We start from the raw sequence: 27341 nt of genomic DNA, 5'->3' as shown, positions 1-27341 counted from the left end.
CCCTATAACACTGTTGATAATTCCGTTTTATAAGAATTCCATGTTGTACGAGTCACTTAGATTTTACAAATACGTGTGCCGGGCTGTGAACGGCTCACGTATTTGTAAAATCTAAGTGACTCGTACAACATGGAATTCATATAAAACGGAATTATCAACAGTGTTATATGGGGGTCAACTAAGTCTACTATACTGTTAAGTTCTTAATCTACGAACTAATTTCACAGTATAGTAACTGTATTACGAAGACAGTAGCAAAATTATTGGTTTCATAATTTAGTTTTCTACACTGTAAACTCGATACATTCGATTAAATTTAGCACAGTATAAAGTGAAATTATCAAGCAAAACTCGATAGGACTATTTCGCAGTCGAATTTCCTATTGAATTCTTGATAATTGTGTTAATTTTTACAGTATTTTAAATGGTATTAAGATACCGGATTCTAAAAATATAGTAGAGTCAATAGATTTAGCTGAATTTATTTCAGTATAATTGAAATTATCAACCGGAATTCGGTAGACGAAGAGCATTTCGGAGACGGATTTAACAGCCTAGAATCATAAACATTAATTCGAAAAATTGGTGGCCGTGACTATTTCTTGGTAAGAAATAAAATAAAAAAATAAAAAATAAAAAAATAGCCATTTCTAGGTATTACGATAATGAGTAAACGTCTGTCGGAGTAATTTAGTTACGAGTGTAAAGCTTATGACAGTATAGAACCGCAGTCCAGCGATATCTTTCCTATTAAAATTGACGAGTTGCTTAGGATTTTAATTGAATCCGGGCGTTTTAAATTGATTTCTTTGTATTATAATAATAACTTTTTTTTTTATTATTATTCTAAGATTTCTTTAATGAAAGTGCGATCCGATCTTTTGTTGCTAGAAAATAACGACCGTATAAAACCTGAATAATGATTGTTGAAGCGCTCAAACTGAATTTCTTAATTGATGTTTTGCGAATGTTTAATATACTCGTTTGTTTACGTATTGAAATCATTAAAAATGATGTCGAAGAAGAAACGTTTTCTAGAAAATATGAGGAAATATTCACACTAGAATTTGTTAATCTCGAAGTAAAGTGTGTTCTCGAAGTAGTGATTTTGAATCGTCAGGAAAACACTAAGTCTAGAGATTATTTTAATCTATTTTCTCGCTTCTAGCATTGGTTAACAACTTCTAGAAGCATAAAATGCTTCTAGTAATCAAGCTCTTGCTCTGGATCAACTTCTAGCAGCATTTTATGCTTCTAGTAATCAAGTTCTTGCTCTGGATCAACTTCTAGCAGCATTTTATGCTTCTAGTAATCAAGCTCTTGCTCTGGATCAACTTCTAGCAGCATTTTATGCTTCTAGCAGTCAAGCTCTTGCTCTGGATCAACTTAACAAAAAAAAACAGTATTCCGTTTCCAGAGAAAAAATTAGAGAATGCCAGCATCTAACATCCGGAGAAATAACTCTAGAAATCGAGAAACCGAGGAGGAAATATGATTAAAAAAATGACTAATCAAAAAATTAAATAAAAAAAAGATGGGGTCTAAACAGTTAATTCCCGACTGATCCAGCTGAAAAGTGTCGAAAAGAGGGTTTAGATATGAGGGAAAAAAGCTATGATGAGACGTTCCTCGGGTGCGGTACAGAAAGGAACGTGAGGAACGTCAGTTATCCTGCGAACTGTCTCTTACGTTTCCAGCTAATATGGCCACTAAAGGCGGGAACAGAACGAAAATGAACGGCTAAATCTGTCTCCAATGATTAATTTACTGGAATCTATCGCTCTCGTCAATCGCGCCCCCGCATATAACGTTGAAGCTCGCTAAATGCGGACAAACATAAGCATAAACAAAGATCGTCTATCTCCCAGGGGGGTGACGACTCATCACATTGATCCCTTAGGTTTTACTTCCTCTTTAAGTTGCGCATACCATTGTGCCACACCTGTCTACGCCCATGCAGCCCCTCCCAATCATTCGTCACTACCCGAGAGGCAAAAGGAATCGGCAAAAGCCACGCGGGCGGATACGGAAGACGCACGTGCGAATTTCGTGTAGTGACGTCATGGTCGCGTGCGTCCGGAACGTGACGTGAGGCGACAAAGCGCCCGGCGAATAATTGTAGACTTGGTAGGTGACGTGGTTCGGCGGTACGTAAAGTAGTTATTTAGTTTCGCACCTCACTGTGTTATTAGGAAGATAAAAAGCTCTCACCGGAGCCTTTAGACGACAAATTTTATTATACTACTTTATAATACCAGGTCCGATATTTCCCTAGAGTAAGGAAATTCTTCTTTACGTCATTGTCGTGTAAGGTAAATTGGACCTACGACTCGTTCGTGTTGTATTCTAATGGCCTATTAACTGCGAGTCAAACATCATTTTTCATGTTGATGCGTTCGAAAAATCATCTAAAAAAACCCCTCACCTCTTTAATAGCGAACAATGATATTGCTCTGGCCAACAACCCGATATCTAAAGATCACTATTCTCTAAGGGTATCGATTACATCAACCATAATTTAATCACACTTTACTCTTAATATGTTCACCATCCACTAAACTCGCCATCGACCTCTTATTCTATAATGTAAAAGAATAACTCTATAATTAACCTTTAAATATTAATAACGAGCTTTACGGGCCTTCAAATTAGTCAATCGATATTTAATTCTTAAATTAATTTATTTAAAAACACACACACACATAAACGACGACTCGAAGGCGGTTTCTAAAATTCCTCCATAATTTGCCTTAAGGCTCTTTAAGGCTATTTTTTTTTATTTACCTACTTTTTGCTCTTATCTTCTAGATAAACAATTTGTCATTTATTTTATTTTATTTATTTATTTTTAAAAAAAAAAAGATTGACGAAAATAATCTAACCCTAATTTCTTCTACTGTATTCTTGCTCCATTATGTCCCCTCTGGCAATTAAGCAGACATCTTTCCTGCTTCTTTGTTTGTATAAGTTCCTCTCCTGTCATCATACTGACAACAGGTTAAATCTTGCAAGTAGTGAGATGACCTTTCACCCCAAACCTGCTGGAGTCTGACTGACACATACAAACACTCGGTTTTCGAGAAAAATATTCAATACGACAAGCTACATTAGCGTCACACCTAAAGTCCAACTTCTAAAAACTAAACAGAACGTCTGTATGTCTGCTCTGAATAATATCTTCTCTTCTAAATTATATATATATATATATATACTTAAACGAAGACGATTTTTTTTTCTTTTTTTTTATTTTAAAATAGAGAAAATAAAATTAGAATTAAATATATTTTAAAATTCGTATCGAGTTTAAGAATTATGTAAATTTTTATATGAAAGATTCTACTGCTTCAACAGATAATTTGCATTAGAAGTACTCCAAAGAAAATGACTTCTACAAAGTCATGATCACATCTAATTATTTTCAAGTGGACGAATATTCAACCCCTCATCCAATTAAATCATTTGTTTCTTAGATTTTGTATTACAATAGAATGATGAAATTTTTGTCCATTAATTATTTCCTTTATTTAATATCTTTTTCTTTTTCTTCAATTTTTTTTTTCTTGAATTTTTGAAAAGAATTCCTCGGTTTGTTTCCAGTGCGATATTGAAGAGACACGACTTTGATTGCATCTGTTCTGTAACAAAATAAAAAAAAAAAAGAGGAAAGGGACTTTTCTACTGAATGAAGTGTGACGTGTGTCGTCCACAAAACATTCTTTTTTTCCCCTTTCCTCTAAAAAATTTCTTCCTTTCTTCGTTGTTTTTTTTTGGAATGGACATGGGAGTTGTTCCACGAAAACTTTTGGAAAATCGTTTCGGTCGAAACCAAAATTGAGAAAATCGATTCGATCTTTCACGAATTTTATTGTAAAATTAATGAAACTTAATAAATTCTTTATCTTATTCTCTCCCCCTAAAAAAAAAATATTAAAATTACTTCAATTACCAGCTGAAAAAAATCATAAATTCATACCTAATCTACTTAATGAATTAGTAATCGATCCTCCTCTACAAAAATATCTTTCTCTATGTTAACTACATGTTTTTTTTCCTTAATTTTTTTTTAATTTAATATTCGTTAGAAATTAAGCGAAATTTATGTGATATTTTGTTTTTTTTTAAAATTATTATAATAAAAGAAATGTTTAGAAAATAGAAAGAATCGTTTATGGAGTAAATAGAAGTTCAAACTACTTCATTGCAAAAATCCATTTGAAAGGAAGGCGTTTGAACTAATTCGTCACATAAAGTGACAGGATCACTTTGTCCCTTTAGTAGATAATTTAATCTGGAGAAATTTATCCCAACGCCTTAAATTGCTTCTAACGTTTACAAACTTTGAGTTGTTACAAGTTACCTTCAGTTAAGTATATCTAGAAAGATGCACTTTACCACATCAGATAAGGAAAGTCAGTTATAGCATCCTTTCCTCTTCCGCATCACATGTACTGTACACTCTTATACTGCATTTTTTTTTCTATTTTTTTTTTTTAATTTTCTTTAGTTGACTAGTTGTCTGTTAACGCAACTTCGACCTTTGGCATTTAAAGACTACACCACGTTTCCTGTTAACTGGGTGCTTTTGTCGCTAGACAAGATTAACGTCGAAGGGGAGCGTATAATTTGATTCACTTTATGTCTAGCAACGACGACATTAATGGTTGGTCTCTCGTTGTTCTGGTTACAGATATACTGCTACAAGAGAAAGCTGCTAATAGTTTACTTCTATAAGCCAGCAACAGTTACATAATACCGATCAAAATACGAAGTGAGAGAGAGAGAGAGCGAGAGAGAGGTCGGCTTTCCTGCATGACAATGATCTACACATAACAAAATCGGCCCATACTCGTTAAGTTCTTCTTTTTTTTTTTTGCTAGAAAATAAAAAAACTAGAAAGCTGTTTTTATTCTACATATTCCTATTCAAATTTCCTTCCTTTTTTTTAATATTTTTTTTTTAAATATAAAAATTGAATGTCATTGTGGTAGCTTCAAATTATACTCCATAAATTAAAGGAAGACCTCTTTGCTAACGTCAGACAACACGACAAGGAAAGTAAGTGATGCTGCAACCGCGACTTTGATTGGTAGTCTCCATTAACATCCAACTAAGCAACTCATTAAAACTTCAAACTCCGCCCATAAAATCTCTCGCCCCCTCCCCCCACTTTCGCAATTCCGGTCAGCTAACTTCCGGAAACGGGATGATTTCCGTGCCGTAAACGGAAATGAACATTTCCGAGTGTAAAGTCGATTGTTTCCGTTCCGTTTCGATTCGAATTTAAATGAAATGAAGGGAGGGTGGGTAAAAAAATGATGACCCGGAAAGAGATTAGTCTCAAAGGTTGGACGTTGGCTTTCCGTTTCCTTCCTTTTCCGTTATACTTCCGATACGAAATCTATCCACTTTCTTGTTTCCGGATAACTGTATAAAATTGCCACTTGTTATATTAGTCATTTTATTAATTTTTTTCTTATTAATCTCCTATAAAACATAGTTTAATATCGACACTATAACTTATAGTTCCCCTGTAAAATGTGGTTTATAATGGGAAAAAAATCATTTAAATTTATAAAAAATCCGTTTATAATTTACTATTTATCTATATGTTTTTTAGTGTTTATTCCACGAAAAAATCGGTATTAAGTCTATAAAACTGTCGAGCATTTTCTCGTAAAGAACTACATAAATTTACGTCTGAGAAAGCTTCCGAATTGAAGAAATTTATACATTCTTCCCTAATTTATAGCCTAATGAAGGGAGATTAGAGTCTTCTCATCACTTAAGTGTATTCTTTAAGAATTAAAGTATCAATTTTTCTTTTTGTATTTTTTTAAGAGGAAGGTTAACCACAGATTATAGTTAGTGCTTTAGAACGAATAGAAGATGGAGGTCGTACGATAGATCCGCCATCATAATCGTTACGTAGCAAAGCAGGTGGATTGTTCAATAGGAAAACGTTCGCAACGTGTCTGATTAGTGCTATCGACGACGACATGGCACTCATTACCTCTAATGGACGTTCCCTCAGCTGTCCAGTTCTGTCGAGCGTGACATGCCGGCGGAACCATCCTCTTTCTATCTTGTTTCGAGTTTATCTAGCGATCAGAACCTTTTGTTTCCTTTCAATTCATAGTTCCAGTTGCGTTTTTTTAAAAACTTATATGTCTTTTGTATGCCTCGTGGGCCACGTCCCGTTCTATAAATACGGAAAACCTAATCGATACTTATAGAATCAAAAGAAATTATCGTGAAATTTTGCGTGTAATTCGTCAATCTCACGCCATTTCGTGATACCTTTTCACGTCATCAAATCGTTAAAATTGATTATAAACGTTTATGGGTTACGTATGCTCCAATCGGAATCGTTTTAATGGAAGCCGCTTAATAATGTACAGGAATTCTCGTGATAGTTAATGTCGATTCCTAATCGTTAATTGTTAGAAATATGCCGAAAATCTTGGAGAATTTTTATTATTATTATCTTTTTTTAGCATTTTAAACATAAATAAATAAATAAATAAATTCCTAATTTTTTTTTGTAGCTAAATATATTTGAGAATAGGTCAACTTACCAGTGGATTGCGAAGATAGACAATGTGACAACCCGTTTACAGGGAACCGCTGTTCGTAGTGCCAGAAAGAGTCTGGAAATAGAAGCTAAATAAATAAAGCAGAAAAAGGGGAAAAAAACATAAGAAAAATTAGAGATAGAAAGGTGCAAAATAATAATAATAATAACAATAACAATAACAATAACAATAAACAAGCAATAGATAGCGTGGGTGCGTGCATTTATAAGTGTAAATGCGGAAGAATGTGCAAAATTCGTCTCAATTTTTCTCGTGTTTTCGGGCTTTTTTTAATCAAATTTTTATATTTTTTAATTAAAAATCATCTTAATTTAATTTTACATCATTTTTTAATTAATTTTAATTAATATTTTTATTAATTTTGCACAGCGAGCTTCGTACTATAACACTATTGAGAAACCAAGTAGTACAGTTCTAACGTACTGTACTTTATTAAGCCGTATTATATTTATTTGTTTATTAATAAAATTATCTAAATTGAGGATTTTAATTCTTAAATATTTATTAATTAGTAAGGATTACGGAAATAAAGTTTCGAGGATCTTACATCAACTCGCAGAAGATACATTCAAAACCATTGGATATATTGATTTTAAAAATCAAAAATATTATTTAAATTTATATAAATTTGTAAATGATAAGTTATTTTAATAAAATTTAATATAAAAAATTAAATAAATTTCCTTCTTTGATTTTAGAAACACGATACGTTATTTTTCAGTTTGTTCGTTCGTTTGTTTGTTCGTAATATTTCTCGGAAACTGGATAAATTAAAAAGTTTAAATTTTTATACTTTATGCAGGACATAGTTCTCAAACAGAATTTCTTATCAAATCTCACTCATTTTTTATATTATCCCTACAATAACCTTAAACTCAAAACTCCAATTATCTCGAAAACTAATAAAGCTAGAAACGTTTCATTTTGTAATCAATTAGCCCATTCGTAGGTTTGTCTTCGGGTAAAATTTTACGAAAATTGAAAGATTACAACAATAGAAAATCGTCTCAATTGTTTCAATAAACTCGATTTTTTATATTTTTCTATATATACCAGAAAGAAATTTTATAAAAAAACCACTCAGATTTTTAGAAAGTGATATTGCCTTAATAAATAAAACAAAATAAATTCGATTCGGGAGTAGATTTAATGGTTTAAAATTTCATTTTGTTTTTTAATAGAGATGATAACTTCTCTTTCTCTTTCTTTCTCGCTCTCGCTCTCTAGAACGTTGACTCAATTATTACTTTTTTTGGGGGGATCTAATCCAGTCGGACCAATGACGTCACATAGGCGCCATTGTGACCAGAGTCGGTTGATTTACTATTATTTTTCTGGCGAGAGAAATGACGATTGCGAGGATGGAGGATAATAATGTAAGAAGGAAATTGGTCAGTATGATTGGTTGAGACATAAACTTAAGCTGTTTCTACTGATGCCTGATGCGGGGAGGAGAAACAAAAGAATTGTTTTTGTTCCTTTACTTTATATATATATATATATAAATCCCTAAAAACTCGAGCATTTCTTGATGATTCTTGATGTACTCGCTCCTTGTATCACCAGTAAGGCAAATCAAATACCCAGAAAATCTTCAATTTCTTTCACTTTTATTGCTTCTCATCCTCATCTTCCTCATCTAAATTCTATCCAATAATTATATTTTTAACAAGGATCGTGTGGGATGAAGATCTGTAGATATAACGTAAAGAATAGAGTAGCCTGTATCACTTACAGAATAGGATTATTTATAGATATAATGGTAAAGAAATGTACAGTACAGTATTTCACGAGAATAATCTATCAGAATAATGAGATCTATTTTTATAACGTACAAAACAGAATTACCTATAAACATTAGCGTGATCAAGGAGGGCCCGGATTGCGAGGCCTCTCTTACTTTTGTAAATAAATAAAGAAAATATAGGGAAAAGATTTGAATGTGGTCAATATCTGAGGCCTTTCTACAGGTTCTAATTCGGGCCCCCTCCCCTAGTTACGTTACTGAATTAAGTACAGTACATAATAGTATATATTCTGAGCATAATCTACAGAAAATGTACACAATAGATAACGTGCAGAACGGATAATTTATAGGTATAAGTTGCAGAATAATGTACCGAACAGGATAATTTATGATGTATAGAGTAGATTAATCTATGGCAAAAGATAATCTATAATGTACAGAACATGATAATATAGACATAACATAATGTGACATGGGTGTAAGTTATAAAATAGAGCAGAATATAAAGACATAACATAAAAAACAGAGTAATTTTTAGATGTAATCTATAGTAAAAAGTACAGAATTGTATAGATACAAGCCATAGAAGAAAATAAAATGAAATAATTGCCCTATTTAATATAATTTAATATAATTTAATGTAATATTTCTATTAAAAAAAATTAAAATAAATCGATAAAAATTCAGATTTAAAAATAAAAAGTCAAATTTATGTGAGAAAATAAAACTGTTGAATTAATTTAATTTAGTTCATTATCAAAATTCTTCTTGATAATTTTCATGATAAAGTCAATCTTCAAAGAATAAATTAATTTCTCTCTCTCTCTCTTGCTCTTGGTTTTCAGGAATTTTCAAGTATTATTAGAAAGATGAATAACTCATAAATGCTTTTGATTATATTCTTGAATATTACGAAATTAAAATGAATATTTTTTAGTGATTTTTATGTTAAATAGGCTAATGAATGAAAAGATTAGAAAAAAAAAACATTTAAATGTTACATATAGCTTAACAGCCAATAAAAACAATAAAATTACACAGTCGAACCTGTGAACAAAGGCCAACACGAAAACATAAAAATAGCCGTTGTTTAGAGGTTAATTTTGTAAGCATTTTTTACAAAAAAGTCTTTAGAAATGGCCTTTATTGTAGGTTCGATTGTATTTATTATGAATTTTTTAAAAATATTTCTAATTTTTGTTTTTAAATACGATTGAAACGTGTATTTTCTTGGTAAATGTGTGATGCTGTGACATAATATGAACCGAGAAAGCAAAATTAAAAAAGCTTTTTCTGGAAATTGTGCAAGAAAAAGTAGTATAATATTCAAAAATAATTGTTTTTTAGGACCACAAAAAGGTTTTAAACTGGTTTTTTTTCTTTTTTTTGGAAACTGTAAGAGAGAAAGAGCGTAACATCCAAAATAATTAGGCCTGTAGTGTGTTTTCGGAAGGCATGCAAGGCCACAAAAGTACATTTTCCAAAATAATTATATTCTACAATATCCAAAATAACTGTAAATTATGCCTTTTTGTAACTACAAATTCACAATATTTTATAAAAGAATTGTTTAGAAGATAATTAAGGCCATAAAAATAACATCCAAATATAATTATGAAGGGTATTTTTGGAAAAAAATAGGGGCATAACGTACAAAAAATCATTTCAAACGAGTGTTTTTAGAAGTTTCTATAAGGCCACAATATTATAATTTATACGAAACAATTGTAGACGATTGTTTTCCGTATTTTATTAATTTAAAATATAAAACTCGGCGAAGATTTTTGAATATTTATTGCCGAGATTTAAGCCCATTTCTGTGTTAGGATAATGATTAAACCCGAAGATTCGAAGCTACAGAAGCGTTAATCTCCGAATTTATAGGATAGATATAATAAGGATTAAGTGAAGGAAATCACGTCGTTTTTGTTGTTAGATACAACCCTTTCTGTGACTAAGAGATTATCTTGTATCCTCTTATAAGAAATGGAAGAGTAATCCGGGATGCGAATGGGATGCAACTGTCCAAATTATATTCGTTGAAGCTATTTCGATCCTTCCATTTAAACAATGGTCATTATAATCGTCTTCGCCTACTTTCTGTGCTAACGTTTTTCGTCTCTTACCACTACAAAATCCAATTTTTCCTTCCGGCAGTTCGCTAATTCTCTTCCCCGGGCCAGCCAGAAATGGCTTATTTGTGTATGGCCAATCTATCTTGTTTGACTGTGGCCTACTCGAAAACACATTATGTTGTCTTCTGGACGTCTTACTCTCGTCTTCAAACGAGAATTCACCACTTTTCATTTCGATTTCCACCCTCCACAACGGAATCCAATCCATCCTCTGATGTAAAGCTTTGGCCAACCTATATAGTCAATTGACTGATTTTGGAGAAATCCCTAAAAGCATCATTTGTTTATGGATGCGTACAACCAAGAAAGAAATAAAAAAAGAAGTGGGGGGACTTTAAAGAATTGACAATTTCAAAAATTTGAAAAATAATGCAAAAATCCTCGCTCCTTTCTCCTATTTTCTATACACCGAATAAAGTTTATTTATCGAAGAAAGTAAGAAGATATTTAAGTGTTTTTACCGTGTTTCGAATGGAAATTATATAGAATTTTGATGGGAGAATGAAATTTTATAAATAAATGAACGGTTATATTCACTCATTGCCAATTAATGTGTATGCGTAGCGTGATGCGAACCACGCCACAATACACTCCCTCTTCACACCAGATTAGCATCATTGCACGCTAACTCATTGCAATAATAATCGCTATGCATTAATTCGTATAACCTTTACATTGTGTTTTCTTCTTCGTGTACGAAATATTTCTAAACATAAGTCATTTCGTCGGGATTCAATGCGTAATTTTAAACGTTAAAGTCCATAGAAAATAAAATATATATATATATAAACTATAAATTATGCCCGCAATTACGTCACGTTTAACAACTCGCAATGCAAATTAAATTAGCATAATTATATTAGTTCGGTTACGCTTCGTTGTTGGGTCTTATACGACTCTTCTATGCTTTAAAATGACGTACAGGCTATTTTATCTGTGATTATAGGGTCAAAAGTGTTTTAAAATACACCGATATTACTAGAATTTCAGGTAATTTATGTATGCATAAGCGTATATATATGCTATAATACAGATAAAAACTGCATTCTTTTAAGGAAAGGCCTTACTAGAATCAAATTATGCAACGTTTTGAGGAGTGTTTAACTGTACTGTACTTATTCACAGGTACATTTGTTTACGTCAAATTGACGTAATTCTCGAACTTTCTCATAAGAGAACTGTAAGAATGACGTCAAATTGATGTAATAGTGTACATTTTCGAATGCACCCTAATTACTTCGCACCAGAATCTAGAACGTTATAGCATATAAAATGCCTTTAAATAGTAAAAAATTACTACAATTTCATCGTATAATATAAATAAACTTCATCAATTTTAAATATTAAACACTTAAATTCCCTAAGTTTAACGTTTTAGTGGAGTTTTTAATTAATTAAAAAAGCACCATTAAGAGCACTAATTAACAGAAAAACGGGAATAAAAACTAGCAATATTTAAACTAAAACTAAACAAATTATTAAATTATCAAGCAAAAATTTAAGAAAATAAATAAAATATAACATAATTACTAATATATCCTTCTATAGTTGAATATAAGTAAGTTAAATAGCATTTAAACATATTCTTTAATTAATTTATATTCTTCCATCTTTAAGCTCGTTACGTCTTTACTTTTAACGCGTAAAACTATTTAGAAAAGTCATTTTGACGTAAAAGAAATTCTATATATTTTGCTGTTCGAATCCAATAATTGACTTACTTTCGAAATGCGAGAAAGGGGTTAAAATCATCTCGAAATTTTCTTCTTCTTCTTCTTCTTCCCATTTTTTTTTAAACTTCTTCTCTAACGCGATTTACAAAATGGAAATTGTGTTATATACTTTCGAGCATTCGGAAACTCCTTTACGATTGCATATATTTTTTATTATAATAATCTAGAGCTCGAGTCATGATGTCGTTTCTCCTTTAACGTCCCCCATCTTTTTATTATTTTTTATTTTTTTATTTTCCTTCTGCTTCCGTTAAAGGTCCTAAGTGGTGGAAGTGACGTCATGACGATGTCTAAACTCCGCTTTCGAACAACTAATCTCGTCGAGGAAAAGCGAGAGATGGTAAACGGTTTACCAGGAATGAACTATGACTAGTAATGAAGGGAGAGTGTACAAATGGCAACGAATGAGTACTGTAACATCGAATAAACTATCAAAAAAATTAAATCCTATCGTATGAAATTATAAATTATCATTAATTTAATGTATACAATGTCTATCGGCTGTTAAATTATTCAAAAAATTAAAAAAAAAAAAATGCCTCCAATCGTCGTAGATAATGCTCCGAAGATGAGGAATGTGGCGAAAAATACAGTCGACCACCCTATAACACTGTTGATAATTCCGTTTTATATGAATTCCATGTTGTACGAGTCACTTAGATTTTACAAATACGTATGCCAGGCTGTGAAAGGCTCACGCATTTGTAAAATCTAAGTGACTCGTACAACGTGGAATTCATATAAAATGGAATTATCAACAGTGTTATGGGGGGTCGACTGTATTTACGGAAAATTAAATCCTATCGTTATTCCATTCTAAAATATTCTTGAATAATATATAAATTACATTATCTAAGTAAATATTACGTGATACAACGATTAAAATATTAAAGTAAATCCCTACTCGTCTTAGAAATAATTAGCCTAAACGAATGAGTTAGCCTACGTAAAAATATAGCTGAAAAACTATCAAGAATTAAATTCTATCATCACATTTCCTATAAAAAATCGCTGGAAAATGTATATATAAATAATATTAACGTCATATAAATAGTATTTTTTAACGATTAATAGTTGGAAATGTACCAGAAAGTCGAATCTCGTCACCACTCATCCATGATAATTATTAAAAGATGATTAGAAAATGCCCGTTTTTAATGAAGTATTGTGCTTCTTAGAAGCATTATTCATTTTTGAATGTGTTACCCTTTAATTGTTTTAGAAATAAGAAATTAACTGCAATAAAATATTTAAAAATCTCCTTGAAAATCAACATCATCATCATCATCCTAACAGTTTTACGGCTGCTTTAGAATCTGCTCGTAAATCATCATTATCATCCTTTCTAAAAAACAGAGTGTAACATTGTTGTACTGTTGTTTAATCAACAATATAGTCGAAAAATTTATAAAAATCGAACTAAAAATCATCATCATCATCATCATCATCATCATCATACTAAAAGATAATTATACTAAAACTTTAGATCTTACGATTATCATCATTCTAAAGTTATAAATTGACGTTGAAATTCTTACGATGATGACTTTTTCCTGTTATGAGGAATGTTACGATGATAAATTCTACGATATTGATTTATTCTACGTTAACGCATCGATGATGATGAATTTTATAATGGCAATATATTCTCTGATAATGAGTCCTGCGATGATAGTTTACTCTATAATTATAAATCCTGGGTTGATAATTTATCTAATAATATTCTATACAGTAGAATAGTATTGGATATCATCATCAATATAAAATTTATCATCACAGGATTCTTTATCGTAGAATAAATCAACTTTTATGATGATAAAATCTACATTGATGATTTATGTAACACAGTTCTACTTAAATAACTGATGATGATGATAGATTAGAACCGAAACTATTGGAAATTTAAATAAATTGGATGTAAATTTCCAATAGTTTCGGTTCTAATCTATCATCATCATCATCATTAGACTTCTCTACTTCTAATTTTTCTTTATTTTATTCAAAAAAAAATGTTTACAAAATCGCTCGCGAACTACCAGTTGGGAAATCAAACTTTCGAGTCATTTGAATAAAGTCGACGTCACCGTTAACTAGAACAAATTTACGAAGTAAACTTAATGCAAATAAAACGCTCAAACTTCATTGTTTTTAAAGGTGTGACGGAATAGAAACTTAAGATACAACAAGATGACATAAATAATAGTAAAATAAATATTTCAATTGACACTCGTTTCAAGTACTCTACACTTCGACCACCCTCGGTTTAGCCCTAAATCTAGTTATTAACTAATTCTAGAGTACTCAGGAAGAACTAAAACGTGAATTAGTAAATAAATAAACTACTTAACTTATACGGACATTAATTTTTGGAAGAGAATTTAAAAAAAATAATTAGTCAAATCTTATCGGTAAAACTATTTAAATTCTGATCTAGAGAATCCTCGATTCTGTTCAGATGCAAAGCGGAGGATTAATCTAAAGAAATTTTATTAAAAAAGCTTTCGTTCTAATAAGGAAATTATTCCAAAAAATCCTGATTCTGTTTAGTAAAGTATCTAGAAGAATTCACGTTGTAAATCGGTTGATTTTTGCTTTAAAAATCCTTAATTCCAATCAGGAAATATTCTTGAAAGATCCTGATTCTATTAAGGATATAATTTGAAAAATCGTAACTTTTATGTAAATTATTCCAGAAATCCTGAATTTTTTAAGTAAATTATCTCAAAATTCTTCTATTTTTTAAGTAAATCACTCGAAAATCCTGATTTTTTAAATATAAACTATTCAATAATATCCTAATTTTTAAGTAAATCATTCGAAAATCCTGATTTTTTAATGTAAATTATTCAAAAATCCTGATTTTTAAGTAAATTATTCGAAAATTCTTCTGTTTTTTAAGTAAATCATTCGAAAATCCTGATTTTTTAAATGTAAATTATTCAATAATATCCTGACTTTTTAAATGTAAACTATTCTAAAAATCTTTATTTTTAAAAAAATAAATAAATTATTCCAAAATATTCCTAATTCTTATCAGGAAACCATTCTAAAATTCTAGATTAAAATCAGAAAATTATTTTAAAAAATTCTCCATTCTTTAAGGAAATTATTCTAATAAATCCTAATTCTAATCATAAAATATTCTAAAAAAAATCCTTGATTCTGATTCAAAGAATTTCTTCCAGAAACTCTTCGACAAGGATCAAGGAAATTGTAAAAAGAAAAAAAAATCCCTAATTCTTATCAGAGAATTATCAAGCTGGTAGTTAGTTAAAGATAAGTAAATAGTAGATAATTTAATTAAATTTTTTTTTTTAATTCGGGAAAAGCTATATATTTAATTATTCTTGTAATAAATAAAAATCTGATTAAACTTAATTTATCTTAGTTAAAATAGAAAGACAATCAAATAACAAACTTTAAGAAGCTTAAGAAAATAGCAAATGGAATTTGAGTAGGCTAGTTGTTTGTCTTCAACACAAAAATATAACGTTCTAACCATTAGGATAACAGCGAGTTGTTTGAGTTTAAGCTGATTGAGGCCTGTTTACTCTAGAAATAAAAAAGAAAAATAAAACAAATCCTGTATAAAAGCATTTCCTGACACTAATCTTAAAGGTATTTTTCTGGTAATTCGGATCCATTTAAATCTACGACAAAAATAACGTAATAAAAGATGGTAAAAAATAATAATTCCTTGATCAGAATTGTAATTTTTTTTTAAAATTACTAATTTTGATCAGTGAATTGTTGCAAAAATCCGATTCTGATCATGAAAATCCTGGATTTGATCAACGATTGTTTTAAAAATCCTGGTTCTAATCAAAGAATTGTTCTAAAATCCTGGTTTTGATAAAAAAAAGAATTGTTCTAAAAATCCGGGTTTTGATCGGAGAATTGTTCTAAAATCCTGGTTTTGATCAAAGAATTGGTCTAAAAATCCTGGTTTTGATCAAAGAATTGTTCTAAAATCCTGGTTTTGATCAAAGAATTGTTCTAAAATCCTGGTTTTGATCAAAGAATTGGTCTAAAAATCCTGGTTTTGATCAAAGAATTGGTCTAAAAATCCTGGTTTTTTAAAAGAAATTATTATTAAAAAATCCAGGTACTGATCAGGAAACTGTTCTAAAACTTCCAGTTCTGTTATTCTTTAAAAATCCTGATTCTCATCAGGAAATTGTTTCAAAAAACCTGGTTCTGCTAAAGAATTTATGCTTAAAAAGTCCTGATTCTGATCAAAAAACTGTTCTAAAAATCCTAGTTTTGTTGAATATTCGGATGGCACGAGAGCCTTTTTATAGGCTAAACTGTACCAAGTTCTATTAAAGGAATTACTCTGAAAAATCCCGATTTAAAGAATTCTAGTTTTGAGTCTATAAATTATCATTATACAGGCATATTATCAGAATATTCCTTATCATTCTCCTCAGAATAACAATTCTTTGATTATTTTCCTCATTAAAATTAGAATTACTCATATTTTAGAGAATAAAAGATTTTTTTTCTTTTAATTATTCACTGATCAGAATTAGATTTTTTAGGTTCTTCTCCAGAATTAGAATCATCAATATTATATTAATTTTCTGTATCTTATTATTTCTTAGCTGGATAAGGATTCTTTGATTAATTCTTTTATAAAAAGAAAATTGAAATTATTTGAGTAATTGTCTACATTCTTCACCAGAATATTCATCATTCCTCATCAGAACCACGACACTGACGACTATTTTTTTAATTAAAATTAAAATTACTTTAATCTTATGATAAGAGTTCTTCGATTAATTCCCTCATCAAAATTAGAATAAATTCTTGTATTCCTCATCAAAAATTAGTGTTAATTGACTAATTTTTTTTGTATTATTCATAAGAATATTCCATATTCCTCACGATTCCTCATTGAAACGAGAGAAAATCTTATTCTCTCATTAAAAATTAAAGTAATTTGAGTAATTCTGTTCGGAATTCTTTGGAATGATTCCTAGTTCATTCAGCATCTAGATTATTCCTGAAGGATTTTGATTCATTATGCTGTAAATCTGCAAAAAGTAGTGTCAACAAAACTATGTTCAGGATCGAGAGATGTTTTTTCTTTTCGGAATTTGTAAACCAAACTTGGGCAAGTTATCGTCCATTGAGGATCCACCTGTCTATTACAGTTGCCTGTCAAAATGTCAACCTATCGGGTCTTCCTTCATCCCCATTATAACACGACACATCTCACGTGAGATTTTCGATTTCAACTTTCCCCAATAATTGGCAAAATCAACCAACCATTGGCTGCTTATTCTCTAAAGGAACCACCTTAAAAAAACACCAATTTTTTTACATTTTTTTACTTCAAGTCGTTTACTTCGTACGTGTATAATTATGTTATAGCAGGGTAACTTCAACCCCACAGCGAGTAATCTATTGAACACCATACACAAAACGTTTATATGTACCAGCGAGTAGTTTGACGTCATCGGACCCTTTGTACCAGTCGTCAATTTTGTCAGTCGAGCTGTAGAGAGGGGTGTTATTAAACTTCAGCTCCAATCGGACAGCTGTCATCGGTAGGTGGTTGTAGTGTCAACATCTTCGAACGTATACAAATTTTTGAGGGAATCGCCCCCGAGGTACCAGAATGGATTCGTAGGATTCATCCGTTCTAAAACTGTTCTTTTGTTCGTGAGGCAGACAAAACCCTCGCTTATCTGGCCACCGTAGTACGTCCTGTTGCTATGACAACAGGACAAGGGTTCGTGTGTCATTCAGTCTTGTCATCTGGCTACTGACGGTTGCCAGGAATCAGCCAAATTGTTTCTGCTGTTTCGGTTTTTATCTAAGTTCCTCTCTACTGTTGGATTCTATTTGAGTTCGTGTTGCGTTTTTTCGAATGATTGGATGTTAAGAAAATCGTTTCTTTTTTCTTTATATTCCCCCTTTCTCTTCCTTTCTAACAAAAATAACGGTTTGTAAGTAGACTTTTTAGGAAGCTTTACGTGGAAACAAACTTTACACACCACTTTCTATACAGACAATAAGATAATTCGCATTTGATAGACCGTATACTCGGTCACGTTATTTTCTAACGTGTCATTCATCATATATATATATATATATACACACACACACATACGTAGGGTACATTTATTAAACTAATTTGCCACGTCACGAACGAACGTGACGGTGTAGAACAGATAGAACTGCACGTATCATTTGCGTGCGGTTGGACTATACTCATCAAATCTTAAGTAGCTCAGTTAAACAACGTAGCTTCTAACAAAATCGTAACTCGTAACTAAATGACGATTTGTCAAACGTCCCCTCATTCGTCTCCATTCGTGATAAAACACTATCACGATGGCCTATAACCATAAAAGGCATCACGAATAACTCCTAAATCTTCGCATTAAATTCTAAAAAGAAAAATCCCATGATAAGAGGAAGAAGAGGAAGAGAAGAAGAAAAATTCTTCTTCCTCTTCCTTCCCTTTTTCTTCGATAAATTATGTAAAGTACAATAACTATACCGAAAAATTAAATTGTTCTTAAGAAGAAAAAGGATTATTTTACGTATTTTTTTATAAAGTGTAATCTTTAGAAATAAGCTTATTAATTGGACATTCAACAAAACCTAAACCACGCAAACACACGAGGCAACAATGTGACATTTAAACAAATCACCATTAGTGACGTCACAGCGCGGGGCGAAGTCACGCAAAAGGGGGGAAGGCGCCCACTCCCCTAACGTGACGTAAACACCTTTTAATTTGCCATTATTTCTTGTCGTCTGGGGGCGCCGTTGCCGTGGACGGGAGCAAATTAAATTTGAAATGCTAATGAAAAACAGTAATAGGCTTTGAAGCTTGGTATGAGACTATGCACCGGAACACAGTTATTGCCCTGGAAATGAAAGTTTGAACGTCGAAAAATCCCTTTGCTTGCACTATTTGTCGACTAAACCTACCCTATTATCTGCTCGATTCCTCTATACTGCTTCACCAATCTTTTAACTACCTCGATCTCTACGGAAATATTTCATTTTCTCGTCAATTTACCTGCATTTTTTCCCCTTTCTGTTTTTTTCCCCTTTACGAAGAAAAATACTTTTTTTTTAAATGCTAGTTAAACACTAATTTTAAATATTTTCCTCCTTTTTAATCACCTAAAAAAATCTTTCAACCTCTACTAAACCCATTAGACTATGTTCCTTAGTGTCTTACCTACGAAATTTTAAGCCTGAATCTCTTCTTTTTTTGTTCTCTTTAACGTCTAAGAATACCTTAGCTTACCTTTTTTAATCATAAAAAAAAATCTCTTAGCCTTTGTTTCTTTCGGAACTTACAGGTAAAAATTTCCCATCCTCATTCGTTTTAAAGGTCTTCACTACCTTAAAAAAAAGCCCTATTTTTAAAGTCTACCTTATGCTATAGGCGAAAAAAGGGTAATTATCTGGGGCTCCCACCAACAAGGACCCCAAACCAATCTTTCATAACAAAATATTTCCCCAAAAACAATTCCTCCGGAAGAAAAATGTCTGAACTGAACACTGTACTGTACTATACTATAGTACCTGGGGACCCCTAATTCAAATTTTTCTTGACCCCATAAGGGCCTCGCGTCACGTAGCTTAGGGCCTCATATTTTTACATGTATCATTATAGGAGAGGAAGGGCCTGTTATGTTATAACAGACTCACAAGCCTGTTTAGCCTTCGCCTGCATTATTTCTAAAGTTCTCTACCTAAAAAAAAAAAAACAATTCCTTGAGTTATTTCAAGGCTTTCTACAGTGAGAAGAAAAAATTATATTAATTATAAATAACAGAATATATTTTTAGATTTATTATAAACTTATGTATTTTTGGGTGTGTATTATTGTAAAATAACACAAGAACCAAAGAAATCAACGTTATCAGGCGCTTTAAAATTTAATTAAAATATTATTTTTACTTGTAATAATGTTTTAAAAAGTTACCTTATAACCTTAATCTATTAATTAATTAAGAATCACATAATTAAAAAAGAATGTAAAGATAAAAAATATAAAAAAAAAACAATTCATAAATGAACATTTAGTAGATTAAATTCATTCTTTAAATGGATTCTTCTATTTACTTTATTAACTAATTTTTAATTAAATTTAATTAAAATTATAAGCCTTCAATTTATAATTGATTTTTCTTGGAATTTAGTGACAAAATAATGCAAAAAAATGAAGAATTATTAAAAAATTTTCATATAATATAAGTTTTTTTTTAAAATATATAAAAATGTCTGCTGTTATATTTAAAATAATAATATTAATAATAATCTACATTTAATTTACTCTTAAAAAAATCAAAAGTATTTTGTTCAAAAATATAATTTGAAGCAGAAAATTAGCATCAATCTCATCCTCCGCATCCCAATTTATCAATAAGAATAACGACAAAAATAGAGTTTTTATTAATCTCTACGTCGTTAAATAATAGAATTAAAAGGTTAAATCGAAAATAATAATAATAATTGTTAAAAATTGAATAAATTTAATAAATTTTTCTATCGATTTAAACCTATTTCAGGGTACATTTTCTCCCATTTTCTCTCCAAACAAAATGTTTGAACGAAACTCTTAAAAAAAACCTATCATTATTTTACCGAATTTTATAGTATAAACAAAATTATTTCTTATATATAAATGCATTTAGAAGTCTTCTATTGGAAGCAGTTAAAAGCCTAAAAGATAGTAGGGATGCTCATTTATAAATAAGAATAAGGATAGTGATGACCTGTATTTTTAGATAGTTTAACGAATAGAGAGTAACCAATTAGCGTTACGTCTGCATATATATTTATATATGTTAAGCATCAATGCGCAACGAAAATCAGGAGATGTCAGCATTACTCCTCCATTCAGCAAAGCTCTCAAGATCAGGCTTATTATCAGAGAGGCAGGAACGTTGAAGTGGACGCCTTAGTCACATGACTACATCACCAAGGCAACGCAGATATATCTCCTTTTCCTACTGTCTTCTTGCCCTTAAGATATATATAAAGAAAAGATGTTGATTTTACGCACCAAGACATTTCTAAACTTGTATACATAATACGAATTGAGTATGATAAGTATATAAAATATATAGAGATATTAAACGCGACTGTCGACTTTGGTATCGTAATTAAGGAACTTAAATCTAACGAAATTTAATTCAAAATCGAATATAAATATAATTAAACTTATCTACGGTCTATAAATATAGTTTATAAACAGTAAATTAAGTCCTTCGATTAATAAAAAACAGAATAAAGAAAGGTTACTTTTAAACCACGATGTAAGGCGAAACTTCGTTTAGAATTAAATAACTCGTTAGGCAATGAGAAATTTAAACATTTCTGCATAATTCCAAACATTCTAGAGCAACTTAAATATGATTAATGGTAATTAATCATCATAATATTCGAGTAATTATTTCGAAAACATCAAGAAACGTTGTACAAAGAAGCGGGAGTATCGCTTCGATTAAATCGATAAAATGACTGAATTTTTCTTTAAAAATCAAACATTCAATTTTTTTTAATTATTATTAAAGTATTTTAAGATTTAATATAAAATATTAACCATAAAAAAACACGAGAAATTCGTTTGAAATCTCTCTCTCTCACCATTATTGGCCTTCCATTCTTCAATTTTTTAACACTACCTGACTTTAGACGTTAGGAAAAAAATGTTTTTCACGAATTTTTACAATCTGATTTGACTTAAGTGAAGACGTGTTGCCGAAAGAACAGAATTTTCACAAATTATTTGCACTTTTCTACGTCTTCTCTCTCCCTCTCCTAATCTTATGTATTAAGGATTTCCACAATTTCCATAGGTTACATCTAGAACTTTGGCATAAACACGTTGGCCTATAAATGGAATTGCTTCGTTCTTACTGATTTTCTTTTCTTTCTTTCTTTCTTTTTTTTTTTTTTTTAAGTCGTTCCGCAGCTAAATACGTAATAATTTTTTGAAAATCCCGTTTATTTTCCAAATGGACGAAACGTAAAAAAATAAATATATAATAAAAATAATAATAATAATAAAAGATAGATAAGAAGGGGAACAAAAAAAAAAGTAATAAAAAAAAGAAGTGTCAGAAACGAAATTTTTGAATTTTGCTCGTCATCAAAAGAGACTTTTTAAACAGAAAAGAGAACAAGATTATATATTTTTGCAAAAATTTCCTTTTAACTGCGTGTTATTCAATACAAAAGAGTCTGTTCGTAGCTCAAAAAAAAAACTCATTTATCCCCTTCCACTATGACTTTGTTTGAAGGTTTTCATTATTTTTCTTTTGTTTATAGAAAAAATTAATTTATGTTTGAAGCCACCCTTTTTTTTTAATTTTTATTACTTTCTTTAATAATTTTTAGTGGAAGGATTAAAAAAATAATAATAATAATAATTTACACCCGAAAAAATATTTATAAATTTCTTAAGTAGAAAGATACTGGGGTAATACCCAGTATACTTTTTAGGGTGTAAAAAAAAAAAAGATACTGGGGTATTTCTACTTATTTTTTACACCCTAAAAGTTGAAATAATTAAAAAAATAATACCCTAAACTATCTAAAAATAAGTGAAATTTATAGATCTTGAGTAATTTGAAGGATCGAAAAACTAGAAAAGATAAGGAAGATGTTTAAAATCTATAGAAAAGATACGAGTTAAAAATAAGATTTTAATTATATTTTACGTTAATTTTTTATATTTTCGTTTGTGTATTTTTAAATTATAGATAATTCTTCATTTTTTAAATTAGATTTCTTCTTGAAAAATAGGCAAAAATGTAGGATTAACGAAGTTAGAAAACAGCCTACACGTCAATCTATTCATTTGATTTTGTCGTAGGTTGTTAACACCTACAGTATATGTGTATATATATATATATAAATTATTTTATTAAATTTAGAGAATCTTGCAATGGTAAACAAGAAAATTCACTTATCTACAATACTTAATAAATACCAGTCAACCCCCCTATAACACTGTTGATTTTTCCGTTTTATATGAATTCCATGTTGTACGAGTCACTTAGAATTTACAAATATGTGTGCCAGGCAGTGAACGGCTCACGTATTTGTAAAATCTAAGTGACTCGTACAACATGGAATTCATATAAAACGGAATTATAAACAGTGTTATAGGGGGGTCGACTTTTTCTATAAATGAATCTAGATTATATTACTTAATGAAGGTTTAGACTTTTATAAAACTGGATCCAAAATATTTTAATAAAAATCTGTAAAATATTTAATAAAAAATCTAAAATAATGTAATACTTTATTCATTATTCGTATTACCTAGGCATATATACTTATTGACTATAACATTCATTAGGCCTATAGGTATAGATTATTTAACTTTCGAGTAATGTTTTTTGTTTGATAGACCTACTTCATCTACAATTTACTTAGGCTAGTAAAAATACAAACCCTACTAACCTATACCACAATAAAGAAGTGTTTAACAAACTTTTTAACTTGGCAATCTCCCATATAACATCTGTCCATAGGAGGGTTGTTTATACGACTACACGGTTTATTATCAAAAAAATGGATGCTATAAACGAATTTAAAACATTATAAAATACTTAAATAAAATTAATTTAAATGGAAAATTTCAAAATTTTAACTTATAAAGAGGTTCAAACTTCGAGTTTCTTTGTTCTCTTCCATGTTTAATACGACCATTAAAAGATATACTACGAGATAAATACAATAATAAAAGGAAAATTAATTTAATAAATATATATTTTGATTAATTATTAAATTTATTATTTAATTTTCTGTATAATTTCCTTATTATTTCAATCGGAAAATAATTATAAATTCCCTATTTGAATGACACTTTTTAATTTCTTTATTTAAACTAATGATTTATTTTATTGTTAATTAAATACATTTTAATTCTTTAACCACTTAAATATTACTTTAATTTATATTTTTAAAACTTATTTTAATTGTATTTTTAACAAAACATAAAAAAAAATCATTACTTGTAAGCGATTAAAATTATGAAAGATTTAGTATTTTATACGAAAAAAAAATAATTCAAGACAATTAAATATTATATTTATTAAAAATTTTTTATAAATTTTAATAAATTATATATACATTGTATTAATTAATTTATAAAGAAAAATTATACCGAAATTTCGTTAAGATTAATCATTATTATTATTAGTTTAAATTGAAGATGTTAAATATAACAATTTTGCCTTCAAAAATCCTCCATTTTTTCCTAAAATTTTAAGGAATAATTTATGATATTAAAATATAAAAGTTTACACGGAGATTTTCCAATAAAATTTAAGTCTTTAGGACGATAAATAATCTAAAAAAACAAGCAAAATGTATTCCAGCCAGACGTGTTTTGTCACTTCACAGATCGGATTTCTTCTTTCCCATCTTACCAAAAAAAAAAAATCTTTCAAGGTCATTTAAGTGGGCTACACAAAATTATCTTTCCCATAAAGAAGAAAATAATATAAATATACCAGAAATTATATTAATTTTTCCATAATTAAATGAAGCAATCCTAAATTCATTTAAGACAATACAAAATATGTTTTTTTTTGGAAAAAAGTAAAAAAAAAATAATAAAAATTTTATACTTAAATATATATTTATAAAGTTAAATATGTATAAATTGAATTAATTCTTTCTTGAATTACGTTTATATACTTATAGGCCTGGTTATAATAAGTTATTGTAGGCTTTCATGACAGAACTAACAGGTTATGGTAACTAATTGATTGATTAAATTATAGAAATTAAGTTATAAATTGAAAATATATATATATATATGATTTAAATAAAAGGTATATTTAGTTAATTCTACATTGTGGAGTTTTAAATAAATTGTTGACGGCAATTTTTCATGCAAGTTAACTGCATCTTGGGGACTTCATAAATCATTTTCACAAATACAGCCCGAGTAGCTTCATCAAGATTGGCAATGTTGCAAAACTCGTTTCGTGTCAATATTCTTATATAAGTGTGTATTTTCTGTTTAATTTTAAGTTAATTATGCTTATAATTTATTTTCTTTATCGTTAATTCTATTCTCATCCCGATTTAATAATAAAAATAAGCCGAAAGAAACGGATGATAGATTTTTTTTAATGACGTACAGTAAAGTACAGGATGAATTTATGATCTATAAAATAAAAATAAACGTTTTATTTTTAATTATTTTTCACTCCAAATAAAGAAATTTTGAGGTATTTTCGAGGATAAAACCGAAAATGGATTTAAAAACATTAAATTATATTGTTTACTGTTTAATAAATCATGTAAAATGATGGCATGTTATATTTGACGAGGGTAGTTTTCACGTCCTTTCTTCGTTTCGAGGATTAATAAAATAGAAATTTTGAGCATTTATAATTGTAATTTATGAACTCGGTGTTATTTCAGGGCATTCGATTCATTGAACGTGAGTAATTTCGATGCTGTATCTTTGTTTTTAATTTGATAAAGTAAGGATTTTAAGAGCTAGTTTGCACACGGATGGGTTGGCGTTATTTTGCATCATTTTAAAATGATAAAACCGGACGTTAAAACGAGGAAAACGAATGAATTGTAGACTTACCTGTCGCATCTTGTCTTGGAGCCGACGTCGGTTGTTCGAACCCTAACATGGGCATGGTCGACATGGACGGTGTGATACCTGTCATACCTGTGACACTCGACATGGCTGCTGGGACGGACATGTTAGGCATGAAAGCAGCCGCTGCCGTTCCAAAATACATACGACCGGGATCGGGAAAACATTGGCTAGCCGTCGGTTGAGTTACGATGGGTCTAGGTTGATAAGGTGTGCAAGGTTGTGGTGCAGCACCTGTCGGAGGACCCGCCAGACCGACGGCCATTCCGACCGTCGAAGTAACAGTTGTGGGCCTATGAGAAGGTACCGCTGCAGCCGGTGGGCTATCGCTATGGTTACTAAGTCCGAGCAATTCCTGGATGGCAAAAGGTGATCGTTGAGCCACCCCCTGTCCACTGTTTGTACTAGTGCTAGGTTGAGTCAATTGAGAATGACTCAATGTTGTAGGGCAGTCACCATGCAAGAGGTTCATGACGGAAACCATTAGTAGACGAAATGATTCGAAAAAAATGCACTTAATCTTACCGATTCGATTGTTAAACTAGATATTGAACTTCATGCCACACTTCCGGTATTGTTAATTCTCGCAGCTTTCTCGATAAAAATGTCAGATCGTTCGGAATACGAATCATGAAAGTCGACAAAACTTTTGTCCGATTCGACTCGACACTGTTCTTCTCCCTTCTTCCGTTTTACGATAAAACTGCTGACAAGAAAAGTCTGGCCAACTAAGCTAACAAAGGGAGCCAATTTCCACAGTGACAAGTGTCAAGTAGCTTAGCCCTATCTGACAGTGCCGACTCCAAGTAGTGGTACGGAGCATACTGACCCCTCAGGCCTTTAACTTTTGTCTGCAGGCACTTTACACAACGGGACTACGCCCATACGCTGACGAAGAACAAGAACGACGTCCCATTGGATGTTTCTCGGAATCCGATGGGCGTGTCTTATTCGTCGATGCTATCCTGTACAGAGTTAAGATTCGCATCGAGCGAGAAGCTGCCACGCTTGCGCGAAGTAAAAATTTCTCTTCTACAAAACGACTTAAAATCTTCCTTCTTAACTTATAGGTAAGTTGAAAAAGTTCACAATATCTTGAATTTTACTTAATTCGTATTTTAGACATGTGATATTAAATTTAGGACAATTTCGATCGTCGTTCCAACTACCATACAAAACACTACGCAATGCCGACTCGGCCTCTTGATGATAAGAATAGATCCGCCTATCGCTTTCTGCGCAAACTCGATCGCGTCGTTTTCGAGTGGTTGATTGGCTGACGCTATAAATACTCTAACCAATAGTATGAAATAAGTGCAAGAGACACTCCCCCTTAATCAATGAAGCTAAGTCTGAAGATTATTCTTTGTCTTTCGTTAGAAACGACTTCGTTTATCCAACATTTTAAATATTTCCGTTGGATATAACTGATAAAGTAATTGCTATGTTTATCCACTTATTCAATTAATTCCTTTTGCTATACTTTCTTTAATTTCTACTTTTATTCTTTCCCTACCG

General features: G+C 30.5%; 1 protein-coding gene across 1 annotated transcript in view; it reads right to left on the bottom strand.

The window, feature by feature from the left end:
• LOC111627805 (visual system homeobox 2-like) overlaps positions 1-27049 on the bottom strand; it is a 54536-nt gene extending 27487 nt beyond the window's left edge. The window contains exons 1-2 of the mRNA XM_023371453.1: positions 25809-27049; positions 6576-6647 (exon numbers count right to left, since the gene is read on the bottom strand). Of these exons, the coding sequence (XP_023227221.1) occupies positions 6576-6647; positions 25809-26307 (571 nt within the window). The 5' untranslated portion in view covers positions 26308-27049. The remainder of the gene's footprint in view (positions 1-6575; positions 6648-25808) is intronic.
• Between the last annotated feature and the right edge of the window lie 292 nt (positions 27050-27341).

This window comes from Centruroides sculpturatus, unplaced genomic scaffold (genome assembly GCF_000671375.1).
Source record: "Centruroides sculpturatus isolate CEXI.00-Female unplaced genomic scaffold, Cexi_2.0 scaffold568, whole genome shotgun sequence".
Classification (NCBI taxonomy): Eukaryota; Metazoa; Arthropoda; class Arachnida; order Scorpiones; family Buthidae; genus Centruroides; species Centruroides sculpturatus.
This window is presented reverse-complemented; position numbering and strand designations above follow the sequence as displayed.